We start from the raw sequence: 15,140 nt of genomic DNA on the forward strand, positions 1-15,140 counted from the left end.
CAAAATGTTGTCCTCCAATTGGGGTTGGGGGCTTTCCCATGTCCAGGCCCGGGGGCCAATGGTTTCATAATCCGTCCACGGTCACAGATACACTTCCGATTTGGCTGGGATTATCTGAGCAGAGAAGGCACAATATGAATGCTCTATGTACATCAAAACGGCTTTGAACAATCACATTGGACTGCTACAAGTAACACACTGATGTAGTTTGTTTGGCAGTGACCACACTTCTGAGATGGATCAAATTTCAGAATCACGTTTATTGGCCAAGTAAATTTGCACAAACAAGGAATTTGACTCCGGGTTAAGTGGCTCTCATTGTACTTACATAAATTATAAAACACAACACAGCACAACACAACAGCACAACAGTCTGAGAAATATAAGAAATATATACAGGGAGGAATGGCTATATACAGGAGCTGTGAACTATAAACACAACAAGTAGTGCAAAGAGTGGCAAAGTACAGTATATACAGCCTGTATAGTTATACAGTAAAGGGTGGAATGTATTGCACATTTCGTAATTGAGATACGAGATAAAACAAATACATGTGATAAATATATGATAATATGATGAATATTTTTGATTCAGAATTGATTGTCCTTTGCTCATGCTCATGTTTGTTTTTATGTATATGTGAGATTGACTACTTACTCAAACTTACTTAAACAACTACTGTTTGTTAGTATAGAGTAGTTCTTCCCCTCAGAAAGCATACATTCCGTGTATGTACCTAATGGAGTTGTTGGCCACGTTAGGGTCTCAAGATAGAGAAAGAGAGGGAGAGTGTGGGAGGTCAGCATAATAGATAGTTACACCAGTGGCTATTTAAATATTACCTCCAACTAACATTTCAATTAACTATTATTTGCACCTTCTTATGGCTTAGTTCATCAATCTAGTTGTTGTTAAAAAAAATCATATTGCCCATTGATGCTTTAATGGGAATCTGCATCTGACATTCATTGTGAATCACCAAAACCCCCAAAACAGGACAGGTATTCTGTTCACATGTTACAATTAGGTTTCACATCCGTCAATATTTTTTATATGTATGGTTTGATATATGATGATTTTGACTGCATAGATCGACAACAAGAGTTATATTTTTGAAAGATGATAGTTTATTGCAAATAATAAAAACAGTAATGCATTATTTATATTATGCAGTAATGCATTCATTGTGAATTACCAAAACCCCCAAAACAGGACAGGTACTCTGTTCACCTGTTACAATTAGGCTTCACATCCGTTAATATTTTTGATATGTTACAGTCATTTTCAACTGCACAGATCAACAACAGCTGCTATATTTTTGAAAGATTTTAGTTTATTGCAAATAATACAAACAGTAATAAAGAACTTCAGTTGTCCAAATAGAGTCATTCTAGGAGACAGAAGTGGATGTGTGACCATGTGTTTGATGAGAGCGTCACTAGTGTTGTGAGAGAAAAAAGGTGATAATATGGTGTATGGTGACAATATGTATTTATTTTAAAGATATTTTGGCCAACAACATTTATTTATTCCTAATTCCTACCACATTATGTTACCACATGAAAGTTTCTGTGGTGATAAACTTTCTGTGTAGATAACGGCACAAATTGTCCTGTCTTCACGTGATGTTCATGCAAAATCGCTGTTCACTGTTCTGTACAATTTAGACACTCAAATGCAACCTAAAAGCTACAAAACAAGGGCTGAATGAAGATAGAAACTTTGTGTCAGGGACTTCGATCCTTTCAAATAAGACAAGAATGTTTAGATTCTGCTGGTATGTGGTCACTGACACAATCTGATTTTGCTTCCACCGCCGAGCGCAAAGCCAGGATACAGTGGCTCAGTGAATGTGGTGTGTATTTTGTGCAGAAGAGTCATTGTATCAGAGACACTGTAGAAAGACAGAGTTACTGACTTGTAATCAACATACACTCCTATTCTAGAGGTGGAGGTGGGCTTATGAGGGAGTGACATTTGTTCATCATCATGTATGAATGTGTAGTTAGATGAAGAGCAATTCAAACTCCAGGACTGGTTATTGTGTCCTAGAACGCAATCAAAAGCCCTTCCTTTCCTTGGGAGCCCTTTGTATGTAACAGCAATGTAAACAGCTCCTGACCACTCAACCTCCCAGTAGCAGTGTTTAGATACAGCTTCTCTACACAGCACCTGACTATGTACATCAAATCTGTCTGGATGGTCAGGATATGGATGTTTCACATAAGGGCACTTTTTTACAACTCTGTTTCCCTCAGACAGTGTGAGGCTATTATGAGAAGTGTTGGGATCCAGGGTAAGCTGGCAGGCATCTGAGGGAGGATAAAACAAGACTCATTGAGCAGTGGTGATTAAGGGCCAAATAGTTTTAATTATTACTATTAATTAATGATCATGTGCACTACCAGATAGAGCAGGGCACTGTGTTCTCCTCTTGTATATGTGTGTTTTTATTTTATATTTGTTTATGTATTAGTACATGCAGTACATATGGATGTGTATCATATACTTACACGCCAGGAAATCCTCTCTGGTTGTGGGCTCAGGCAGTGATAGAAAGCTAACAAGCTCTGCTGTAAAGACAAAAAGACACCTATCAACAACCATAACATTCTGGGTCATATCAACATTGAATTAAAAAGAGATATTTTCAAAGTCATGGCACTAATGTGCCTCATACCAGTTTTAGAAATGCCCTTTAGTCCCTGCTGGAGTGCATCCTCTAGTTTCTCCCTGATCTGAGAAAGTCTTTCTTTTACTTCATCAAAAGACAGATCTGTCTGGACCGTCTGTCTGTATGAGTTGTCGGGAGCAGACGAGGAACAGAGAGACTGGAAACTCTACAATGAAACAGAAAATTAGCCAAATGTCATTTAACAAACATAGACCTTCCTCCAGGCCCTACTGGAGCATTTTGGCACAGACCAAGGCATCCAGTGCCCTAATAAATATAAACACTGGATAATATAGACACTGGACATTAGGTACTGGTCACTTTTTAGTGTAACAATTGAGGTGCAGGAGACTAAAAACCATGCCCACTCTGACATGTCCAGCCCCAGACCAGTCTTAGTAAGATCAGATCTAATGCAATGCAAAATAGCACTAATGTTAGGAGTTATGAATGTGATATTTAAATGTATATAATAATTACAATGTTTCTGTATTGCACATTGTGTAAATAAAGAAAAGTTGCCTTGGTTACCTTTTCTTCTCTATAATGTTAACTCATTACCAAACAGCACCTGAATAGGAAACTGACGTTTTGACTGGCAGGTAGAGCAGTCTCAACAGTGACTTTTAACAGAACTGCATAAATAAACTAATATCTTCTGTGATAATGCATCATATCTGAGTCGTGTCAATACCTGAAGGAAACAAATGTGGTTGTCAGTGTGTGAAAGCTGCTCCAGCTCAGCATCTCTCTTCTTCAGCTCAGCAATCTCCTGCTCCAGTTTCTCCATGAGTTGTTCTGTTCGACTCACCTCAGCCCTCTCTTGATCTCTGATCATTTCTGTCACCTTAGAGCGTCTTCTCTCAATGGAGCGGATCATTTCAGTGAAGATCCCCTCACTGTCTTCCATTGCTGTCTTTGCAGAGCTCTGTTTGGACAGAAGACAAGACACGAGGCATGAATTGCTACAGCAGTCTCTTGTTATGTCCTCTGGTTGATAGAACTCACCTGAAGAGTTTTCACAGCCTGTCTCAGGTCCTGCAGTTCATTCTCTTTTTCCTGGATTATACGTTGGGATTTTCTCTGAGTATCACCCAACAGTTTCTGTGAGTAGATGAATCTATTAGAGTTATATACCGGTATTTAACGTTTTTTAAAGAGTAAAAGATATCATGTATTAGTAGTGATAAAGTCACTTTCATGATTAAAAAAGTTAGAAGTCATCAACATCAACACTTTGACTATTTTCATTTAACCATAACCATGAACACTATATGTTGCTGTATCAAATGTGGGAATGAAATCAAGAAATGAACTTTAGGATCAAAAACTGAGAATAAAGTCAGAGAATGCTGCTGTTATTCACATTAATGTGTTTATCAGTGCACAATAACACATTTTAGCAGGAAGGCCCTTGTCAATATCAGGAGTAGTGGTTAAGTGATTCTCACCTGTTTCTCAGTTCTCTCTGCTGCAGCTGAAACTGTTTTATGTCCATTATGTTCATCCATGACACACAGCATACATATGCATCTCTGATCAGTGCGACAGAAGACCTCTAGTAGTTTATCATGATGAGAGCAGATCAGATCTTCTAGTTTACCAGCAGCGTCAATCACTTTGTGTTTCTTCCCTGGGTTGAGATCATTATGAACTCTGAAGTGAGTTTCACAGTAAGAGGACAGACACACCAGACAGGACTTGACGGCCTTTTGTTTTCTCCCAATGCAGACGTCACACTCCACATCTCTGGGTCCAGCATAACAGTGAGCAGGTGGAGCAGCCTGGAGTCCCATAATCCTCAGCTTCTCCACCACTTCAGCCAGCATGGTGTTTCTGCCCAGAACTGGCCTTGGTGTGAAGGTCTGTCTGCACTGTGGGCAGCTGTGGACTCCCTTCAAATCTTCCTGATCCCAGCAGCCTTTGATACAATCCATACAATAACTGTGTCCACAGGGAATTGCCACAGGATCCTTCAGTAGATCCAAGCAGATTGGACAGCTAAACTGATCCTGAAAAACTGACACACTAGCCTCTGCCATGTTGCTGAACCACATAGACCCTCACAGACTGAACATGGAGCAGAATTTACTTTGGTTTCTCATGAAGCAAGAATATTCAGGGCAGTGGGAGTGGCTTCTGACACATATGGGGGTGGTTTTAGGAAAACAGGAAACGTTGGTTTGAAAGAGTAGAAGGGAAATAGATTCATGTTTTTGTTTTGACAATGCATGATTCTACTTTTTCCCTTTCAATTATGATTAGCTATACACTACAATTCTCCAAGCTAGTGTAAGATCGCCCCATTAACATTATATAATATGTATCATGTTTGATGTATAATATTTATTTTGAAGAAGTTTAATACATCACTGTATATCTTCATTGTGAAGAGCTTTAAATAAATCCACATGCTTTACTTCAGGACCAGAATATTATTTTGCTGCATTCCAATGACAAGTTGCCTCCCTCTCGTGGCCATTGATGGAACTGTGATTGATGTTTTGATGGAGCCCAAACACAAACACACACATTCGGACGACAAGAACTTCATTTACAGTTCTTGTATTGGATAGCAAATGCATGTTTGAACTGAACTAGTATGTATCGTGAATCAGCTAAGCTCTCACGTAATACCAATCTTGAACTCGTGATGTGGTGCTCATGGGCTCTGGGTCTGTAATAGCAACAGGATAGCGTTCATGCTCATTAATGCACCTCTATACGGCAATTACACGTACTCCACTTATGCATTAGATGCAGCATTCCATGATACTACCAACCTGTGTGGTGGAATCCTGAGGGCTGGGAATGATCCATTCATTAATGCCATGAACTCTGAACACGTTTCAAAGTAGCATAGTTCTAACTCAGCCAAAAATGTCCTGCTTTTCATGTTTTATTTAAAGTGTGCTTATAATATTACACACACTCTCACTCTATATGTTTGTTTACACTGTTGATGACATAGTTGACCCTGTTGGTGCCCTGGGGCCTGGAGGACTGCATGAGTCCCTTAGCCAACTCCAGGACCCAACAGGAGTAGACTTATAACCAGGCCCATGCACACTCTAGATCCACTGGTGAGCGTGCAGTAGGCCTGCTGAAAGGTTGATAGCTTTGCCCTTCTAGCACGGGGTGAACACTGCAGCATTGGCCTGGAAAGTCTGCCACATCGTCGGGGCTTGCTGTGTGCTCCACAGCGTGATCAGAGCCCCCAAGCCTGACAAAGATCCCTAACCAACTCCTAATGCCCCTACTATTCAGACGAGCACTGGGGCCATACAGACGAGCACTGGGGTCATACACACGAGCACTGGGGTCATACAGACGAGCGCTGGGGCAGTTCAGACAAGCACTGGGCCGTTCAGACGAGCACTGGGCCAATCAGACGAGCGCTGGGGCAGTTTAGACGAGCGTTGGGGTTGTACAGACGAGCACTGGGGCCATACAGATGAGTGCTAGGGCAGTTCAGACAAGCACTGGGGCCAATCAGACGAGTGCTGGGGCCATAGAGATATTTTAGGGAAGTCTGCCTATTAGCCAAGCTTTGTAAAAAAAAAAAAAAAAAAGAGAAAAGCATTTATTCTGCAGTATGGTCACAAAATATTAGTATAAGTAGTTTTTTTTAATATATTTGTTAACAGTCTAAAGTTTATTAAACATTTGGGGTGCACAGGAAGCTTGTTTTACTTGTTGATTTTTTCCCATTAATACCTTGGAAACATTTGTCAGTTGATGTTTTATTTTACTTATTACTTTGGTCGTGTCCTCTTGTTTTGTAGAACTGTGTCAGTCAGCACTCAGTCAGTCACTGTCTCCATGTTCAGTGATATTAGAGAGACCTGTATCACCAATGATGCTGGCAATGTGTGTGTCCAAAGGTGAGAGGAGGTCTGCTGTGCTCTGTCCTCCTATGTTCTCAATGCCATCTCTACTGGTTAGTGGTATGTATTAAAAAACAAACTGCTGTTAATGTGTGTAATTTGTCTATATGAACCATCAATCAAATGAATATTCTTATCTGAACATCTTCAGGAAATGCTCCAATGAGATGCCGATGTAAGTGAAGAGCACCCTCTGATGGTCAAAAGACCAAACCAGCCTAATGTGTGACTGGTCTTAACTGACTGGACTGTGTTCAAAACATACAAATCATACATAGTTTATAACAAACAAATCTCTCAAATACAGAGAGGTAGGTTTAGATCCGTTACTCTTTAAAATGAATGGGGTAAGTATGTAGGATTAAAAAACAATAACATGTGTTCCCTTATTAATTCAATATGGTTATAGTGGTTATATAATAGTATTGTCTCTAATTGAAATTGTGTTTAAAAATCATTTACACTAATGTCTCAGTACATCCATCTAGTTGTTAAAAAAGTCAAAGTGTCCATTGCTACTTGAAAATGAATCAACAAAATCTCTAAACCAGGACAGTAAGTAAGTAAGTAAGTAAGTATGTAAGCTTTATTTATAGAGCACATTTATATACAGCATAAACTGACCAAAGTGCTTTACAATGACATAAAAGGCAAATAATACAGTATAACAATAATACAATAACAGCCCACATAGGCAAGAACAGGGGGTTAACAGTTCAGGGGGAAAGGAAGGCCAGGGAGTAAAGGTGGGTTTTTAGCCTAGACTTGAAGGCAGAAATAGAGGGGGCGGATCTAATGTCCTGAGGGAGCTGGTTCCACAGACGTGGAGCGGCAACAGCAAAGGCCCTGTCTCCTTTCTGATTGAGCCGTGAGCGTGGCACATGCAGAAACCCTTTGGTACAGGATCTGAGGGACCTTTGGACTGAATGTGGCTGTACAAGGTCAGTGATGTAGGCTGGGGCCAGCCCATTGAGTGCCTTAAAAACAAATAATAAAACTTTAAACTGTATCCTAAAATGAATGGGGAGCCAGTGCAAGGAGGCCAGAATGGGGGTGATTTGCTCACACCTCTTGGTGCCAGTTAAAAGACGTGCAGCTGCATTTTGGACCAGCTGTAGACGTCTGAGTTAGGAGTGGGGGAGGCCGAGGTAGAGGGAATTGCAATAATCCAGCCGTGATGTTATAAAGGCATGAATTACTATCTCCAGGTCTTTATGAGATAGGATGGTTTTGAGGCGAGAAATCACTCTAAGTTGGTAAAAACTAGTTTTGACCACATTACTAATCTGTTTGTCAAGTTCAGAGTCAAGGATGACACCTAGGTTTCTGGCAATGGGCAATGGGGTAAGTATGTAGGACAATAACATGTGTTCCCTTATTAATTCAGGGTGTGACAAATGGAGTGAAGTAACCTAAATTATTTAGAGTAGTGCATCTTGCCTTAGGGGGGCCAAAAATGATGACTTCTGTCTTGTCACCATTTAACTGGAGGAAGTTGTTGGCCATCCAGTTTCTAATGTCTTCAAGACAGACCAGGAGAGATTGGATGGAGTCCCTAGATTTTAATGGCAGGTAAAGCTGTGAATCATCTGCATAGAGGTGAAAAGAGATGTTATGCTTTCTTATAATGTCACCCAGTGGGAGCATATACAGGCTGAATAGTATGGGACCCAGTATGGACCCCTGAGGGACCCCATAAGAGACAGGGGCAGATGATGAAGAGAACTGGCCTATAGAGACAGAGAAAGTCCTATGTTTGAGGTAAGAGCTAAACCAAAGTAATGCAGTCTCCCTGATACCCACCTGCTGGTCCAGGCGGGTGAGGAGGATGTTGTGATCTACAGTGTCGAAAGCAGCACTAAGGTCAAGTAATATCAAGATGGCATTATCACCAGAATCCAAAGTGAGGAGCAGATCATTAGTTATTTTAAGCAGGGCAGTTTCTGTGCTGTGAAGGGATCTAAAACCTGATTGAAAGGGTTCTAGTATGTGGTGGGTGGTCAGAAAGGGAGTCAACTGTGACAAAACAGCTTTCTCTAAAACTTTAGAAAAAAAAGGAAGCTTAGAGCTGGGGCGGTAATTTTTAAGGCATTCAGCATCAAGGTTGTGTTTTTAGATGCGTCCGGCATCTCTATAAGAGGGTATGTCCGTCCGTCGGTCGGTCTGTCGGTCTGTCGGTCTGCCGGTCGGTCGGTCGGTCTGTCGGTCGGTCGGTCGGTCGGTCTGAAACGCCTGTCTGAAACGCATTCTTTCAATTGTAATTCCCTCCTGTGTCCACAAGGTGGCAGAGTTGAGTTGACGCATCTTGTTGTCCGCTCGGACTTGTTTAAGCAAGGGTTGGACAACCGCATGCTTAAAACATGTAGGGACAGTGCCGGATGTGAGGCATGAGTTTAGAATTACCTGAATAGAGGGGCCAACTGCATCAAAAACATCCTTTATGATAGAAGAGGGAATGGCATCATGGGGGGATGCAGTGGGTTTCATGTGCAATACTAAATCCTGCAGTTCAATGAGAGAAATGGCCTGAAATCGGTTAAAAATAGCTGGTGCAACAGAATGATCTGGTGGAGTGGGTGATGGGGAGGGGGTAAACAATGATCTAATGTTCTCTATTTTATCGGTGAAAAACTTAAGGAATTTCTCGCAGGTATCTCTGTTCACCTGTTACAATTAGGTTTCACATCTGTTAATATTTTTGACATGTAACATGACGTTTTTGACTGCATAGATCGACAACTAGAGTCATATTTTTGAAAGATTTTAGTTTATTGCAAAAAATACAAATCATAATGAAGAACTTCAGTAATCAAAATAGGGAGATAAATCTAGGAGACAGAATAGGATGTGTGAGCATGTGTGCGATGAGAGCATCACTACAGTGTTGGAGGGAGACAGAGAAAGTGTCGGTAAGGGAAAAATAAGATAACATGGTGTATGGTGACAATAAATTGCATGGCAGTTAATTCATTAATTAATGAATTCCTTACTAAAATATGTTTTTGGGAAATATAACAGTAACTTGACCAAATAGAAAGGACAACCCTCCCTCAAATTTTTATAATAAAATGTAAAATGTATTTAGTACTAGTTCTGCAGATGAAAAGTAGACTTGTGCATCTACCACATTGTCATACCACATGAAGTAAGTTTCTGTGTTAATTAACCTTCTGTGTAGATAACGGCACAAATTGTCCTGTCTACACAACATTAAAACAAGTGATGCTTTTGCATAATCATTGTTCCTTGTTCTGTGCAATTAAACAACTCAAATGCAACCCAACAGCTGAATGAAGAAAGACACTTTGTGTCAGAGACCTCTATCCATAAATATAAGACATGAATGTTTTGATTCTGCTGGTATGTTGTCACTGACTGAATCTGATTTTGCTGTTAGTACTGAGGTAAAAGCCAGGATACAGTGGCTCAGTAAATGTGGTGTGTATTTTGTGCAGAAGAGTCATTGTATCAGAGACACTGTAGAAAGACAGAGTTCCTGTCTTGTAATCAACATACACTCCTATTCTAGAGGTGGAGGTGAGCTTATGAGGGAGTGACATTTGTTTACCACCATGTGTGAATATGTAGCCAGATGCAGAGCACCACAAACTCCAAGACTTGTTATTGTATCCTAGAAAACAATCAGTAGCCCCTCCTTTCCTTGGGACCCCCTTGTATGATACAGCAATGTAAACAGCTCCTGACCACTCAACCTCCCAGTAGCAGTGTTTAGATACAGCTTCTCTACACAGCACCTGAGGCTTTATATCAAATCTATCTGGATGGTCAGGGTAATGATGCACATAAGGGCACCATTCTACAACTCTGTTTCCCTTAGACAGTGTGAGGTTATTGTTAGCAGTGTTGGGATCCAGGGTTAGCTGGCAGGCATCTAAGGGAGGATAAAACATGACTCATTGAGAAGTGGTGATCAGGGGCATAATGGTTTAAATTATTACTTTTAATTAATGATCAAGTTCACTAACAGATAGAGCAGGTAACTATGTTCTCCTCTTGTATATGTGTGTTTATATTTTGTATGTGTGTTTATGTATTTGTACAAGCAGTACATATATATGTGTATCATACACTTACATGCCAGGAAATTCTTTCTGGTAGCGTGCTCAGGCAGTGATAGAAAGCTAACAAGCTCTGCTGTAAAGACAAAAAGACACCTATCAACAACCACAACATTCTGAGTCCCATCAACATTGTATTCAGAAGTGATGTTTTCAAAGTCATGGTACTAATGCGTCTCATACCAGTTTTAGAAATGTCCTTTAGTCCCTGCTGGAGTGCATCCTCTAGTTTCTCCCTGAGCTGAGAAAGTCTTTCTTTTACTTCATCAAAAGACAGATCTGTGTGGACCGTGTGTCTGGGTGAGTTGTCAGGAGCAGAGGAGGAACAGAGAGACTGGAAACTCTACAATGAGACAGAAAATGAGCCAAATGTCATTTAACAAACATTAACCTTCCTCCAGGCCCTACTGGAGCATTTTGGCGCTTCCACTGCCCTGCATCATAAATATAGACACCAGAATTGGTGTGAAAATTAGGCACTAGTTTGAGAAGGTGAAATCCCTCCCCCTTCTCACTGTGGTCCTAGGGGGGAAGAAGGATTGGACTCCCCTACCTGAATGGTTGGGTCCGGTTAGCCCAATGGGCGGCCTGATAAAGGTGCACCTTATTATTGCATGAGGGAAGGACAGATGAAACATGCTGTAAAAATACTGTGACAAGGTACATAGACGAAACTTGTATGACACAGAGTTTTATCGTGTCTGTTTTAGGGCTTTAGTTTGTTCAGTTTGTGTCCACATGATTTGGGGTTTTTGATTATTATAAATAAAAAGCATTTTTTTTAAGTAAGCCACTGTCTCCTAAGGGCTCAGATACACATACGCGTTTTTGTAAAAATGCGACGCTAGGAAATACATTGATTCCTATGGTACGGCGCGCTTTCACGCAAAGCGCCCCGTACCATAGGAATCAATGCATTTCCTAGCGTCGCGTTTTTACAAAAACGCGTATGTGTATCTGAGCCCTAAGATACACATACGCGTTTTTGTAAAACGCTTCAGTAACGCCTTGGCAAAGTGCGGCGGCCAAAACAGAAGCGGTGCGCTTCCCTGCCTTGCGCTAGAAAGTTGAGAATAGTTCAACTTTTAAGCGCACCTAAAAAACGCTTCAAAGACGCAACGCGTGGTGGAGAAGGGGCGCACGCTTTAAACGCGCCGTACCATAGGAATCAATGCATTTGCTCGCGTCCCGTTTTTACAAAAACGCCTATGTGTATCTGAGCCCTAAGTGTGTGTTCTTATCTGAAACCCCATTCTACCAGCCTACGTCCCACATCGTGTGGTGGCCGATTCGGGCCATTCTCACACACTGGTCATTTTTTATTAAACAGTTGACGTGCAGGCACTGGATTTGGTGTAAAAATTAGGTACCGGCCATTTTTAGTATAACATTTAAGGTGCAGGAGACTAAAGACCACGTCCACTCTGACATGTCCAGCTCCAGTCTGGTCCAATCTAAATCTAGTCAGATCAGATCTAATGCAATGAAAAATGCCACGGATGTTAGGGGTTATAAATGTAATACTTTAAATGATATAACAATCACAATGTTTCTGCATGATGCATTGTGTAAATAAGGAAGAGTTGCCTTGGTTACCTTTTCTTCTCTATCATGTTTACCTCATTACCAAAGAGCACCTGAATAGGAAACTGACATTTTGACTGACAGCTAGAGCAGTGTCAACAGTGACTTTTTACAGAACTGCATAAATAAATAAATCTCTTCTGTGAGGCCCTTCCGGAGCATTTTGGCATAGACCAAGGCATCCAGTGCCCTGCAACATAAATATAGACACTGGAATTGGTGTGAAAATGAGGTAAACTCATCATATCTGCATCATAAATGAGTAGTGACAGTACCTGAAGGAAACCAATGTGGTTGTCCGTGTGTGAAAGCTGCTTCAGCTCAGCATCTCTCTTCTTCAGCTCAGCAATCTCCTGCTCCAGTTTCTCCATGAGTTCTTCAGCTCTACTGACTTCAGCCCTCTCCTGATCTCTGATCAGCTCTGTCACCTCAGAGCATCTTCTCTCAATGGATCGGATCATTTCAGTAAAGATCCTCTCACTGTTCTCCACTGCTGCCTGTGCAGAACTCTGTTTGGACACAAGACAATATGTGAGACATGAATTTCTACAGCAGTCTCTGTAATTCCCTCTGGTGAATACAACTCACCTGAAGAGTTTTCACAGCCTGTCTCAGGTCCTGCAGTTCAGTCTCTTTTTCCTGGATTATCCGTTGGGATTTTCTCTGAGTATCACCCAACGATTTCTGTAAACATGTGAATCTATTAGAGTTGTGTATTTAATGTATTGAGAGAATAAAACAGTTCATGTATTAGTACAGATCAAGTCACTTTCATTATTATAATTAAAACATAGACTTTGACTATTTTCATTTAACCATAACCCTGAACCCTAAAGATGTTGATATATCAAATGTGGAAATGAAATCTAGAAATTAGTCTGGGGAACAAAACTGAGAATAAAGTCAGAGAATGTTGCTGTTATTCACATTAATGGGTTTATCAGTGCACAATAACACATTGTAGCTGGAAGGCCTTTGTCAGTATCAGGAGTACCGGCTAAGCGAGACTCACCTGTTTCTCAGTTCTCTCTGCTGCAACTGAGACTGTTCTATGTCCATTATGTTCATCCATGACACACAGCATACATATGCATCTCTGATCAGTGCGACAGAAGACCTTTAGTAGTTCATCATGATGAGAGCAGATCAGATCTTCTAGTTTACCAGCAGCTTCAATCACTTTGTGTTTCTTCCCTGGGTTGAGATCATTATGAACCCTGAAGTGAGTTTCACAGTAAGAGGACAGACACGTCAGACAGGACTTGACTGCCTTTCGTTTTCTCTCAATGCAGACGTCACACTCCACATCTCCGGGTCCAGCATAACAGTGAGCAGGTGGAGCAGCCTGGAGTCCCATAATCCTCAGCTTCTCTACCATTTCAGCCAGCATGGTGTTTCTGCCCAGAACTGGCCTTGGAGTGAAGGTCTGTCTGCACTGTGGGCAGCTGTGGCCACCCTTCAGATCTTCCTGATCCCAGCAGCCCTTGATACAATCCATACAGTAACTGTGTCCACAGTTAATAGTCACAGGATCCTTCAGTAGATCTAAGCAGATTGGACAGCTAAACTGATCCTGAGAAACTGACACACTAGCCTCTGCCATGTTGCTGATCCACGTAGACCCTCACAGACTGAACAGGAAGCAGAATTTACTTTCGTTTCTCATGAAGAAAGAATTTTTCAGAGAAGGGGGAGTGGCTTCTTAGGACATTTGGCTTCAGAGACATATGGGGGTGGAGAACAGGAAAGGTTGGTTTGAAAGAGTAGAAGGGAAATAGATTCATGTTTTTGTTTAGACAATGTGTGATTCTACTTTTTTCATTTCTTACATGATTTTCTATAGAATACAAATCTCAAAACTATAGTGCAAGCATACCCCATTAACGTCCCATCAAGTCATTTTTTTAACTTTATGTTATTTTTTTTATACTTAATTTCTGAGTTGTTAAATGTGTTTTGTTCATTTATTTTGTCTGTTTTGTTTTGTTATGGTTTGTTTATTTATTGTTCTTTGGTATTATGTAGCCTCAGTCAGGGCATTGCCGCTAAAGAGCCCTGTGCTCAGTCAATTCTCCCTGAATAAACAATGATGATTTTGTTTGGTGGCATTGTCCAGCAGGTGAAGCAGGTGTAGGCCCACCAGCACCAAGAAGCTTCTCCTCATCCTTTCTCCCGAAACGTTTTCGTAATAGTTAGGCTACTAATTAGATACTATCTTATCTTAAAAGCTATGGAGAATACGCAACATAAACGAGAACTGTAATCGAAAACAGTTATGAGCGGCCTAACATTTATTGACAGCGACATATTGCGTAAGAATTTGATATTATCTCTGGCCCTAATAGGATCAATAGCTAGTTTATCGGTGAAGGCCTCGTTGTTCATTGTTAACTTTAAGTTGGTGATACTATGCAAGATACAGGACGCTAAATGTTTTTGTAATATTAGTATGTATAAAATTGCACACCATTTCACGTGAAGACTGCTGTGTCTAGCTTACATCCCCTCAACAGCAAGCTAGTTGTTTGACCAGAATTGTATCAGTTTCTAGTAACGTGAGTTGTTTTTAACCCCATAAATTATCCTGACCTTGACCTAGTCACTACCCTGACCTTTGGACAGTTCCAGACCAGACAATACATCGTTTTTCACTTATTTCAAATAAATCGGAAGAAACACATTACTGGTGGATCAGTCAAGAGAGCTACCAAAACTAAATGTGCGTCAGGTCTACGGTAAAACATTAGATTATTTGTCAAGATATTTTGTGCAATAAGGAAATGTTCCTGCTTTTTTGCCATGCATATGGTTCATGTTACAGCTCATTTAGCTTCTAATGGCATCAATAAGCTTATGTTTCATCTTTTCTTTCATTCCATGTAAAAAGATTAAATGATCCCTCAATAAAACAAAAC

At 40.7% G+C, this 15,140-nt stretch overlaps 2 protein-coding genes across 2 annotated transcripts; both read right to left on the minus strand.

Moving 5' to 3' along the window:
• Window positions 1-1,786: 1,786 nt before the first annotated feature.
• On the minus strand, window positions 1,787-4,717 carry LOC308378357 (tripartite motif-containing protein 16-like; the record flags this gene model as incomplete). Its single annotated transcript, XM_080855242.1, has 6 exons — window positions 1,787-2,313; window positions 2,515-2,574; window positions 2,682-2,841; window positions 3,370-3,603; window positions 3,684-3,779; window positions 4,127-4,717. The coding sequence occupies 6 exons, from the start codon at window positions 4,715-4,717 to the stop codon at window positions 1,787-1,789; spliced, it is 1,668 nt and encodes a 555-aa protein (XP_080711368.1).
• A 5,213-nt stretch (window positions 4,718-9,930) lies between these two features.
• Window positions 9,931-13,828, minus strand: LOC308378356 (tripartite motif-containing protein 16-like; the record flags this gene model as incomplete). The annotated part of the gene is made up of 6 exons (XM_080855241.1): window positions 9,931-10,454; window positions 10,658-10,717; window positions 10,825-10,984; window positions 12,501-12,734; window positions 12,814-12,909; window positions 13,238-13,828. The coding sequence occupies 6 exons, from the start codon at window positions 13,826-13,828 to the stop codon at window positions 9,931-9,933; spliced, it is 1,665 nt and encodes a 554-aa protein (XP_080711367.1).
• Between the last annotated feature and the right edge of the window lie 1,312 nt (window positions 13,829-15,140).

Source organism: Sprattus sprattus, assembly GCF_963457725.1.
Source record: "Sprattus sprattus genome assembly, chromosome: 17".
Classification (NCBI taxonomy): domain Eukaryota; kingdom Metazoa; phylum Chordata; class Actinopteri; order Clupeiformes; family Clupeidae; genus Sprattus; species Sprattus sprattus.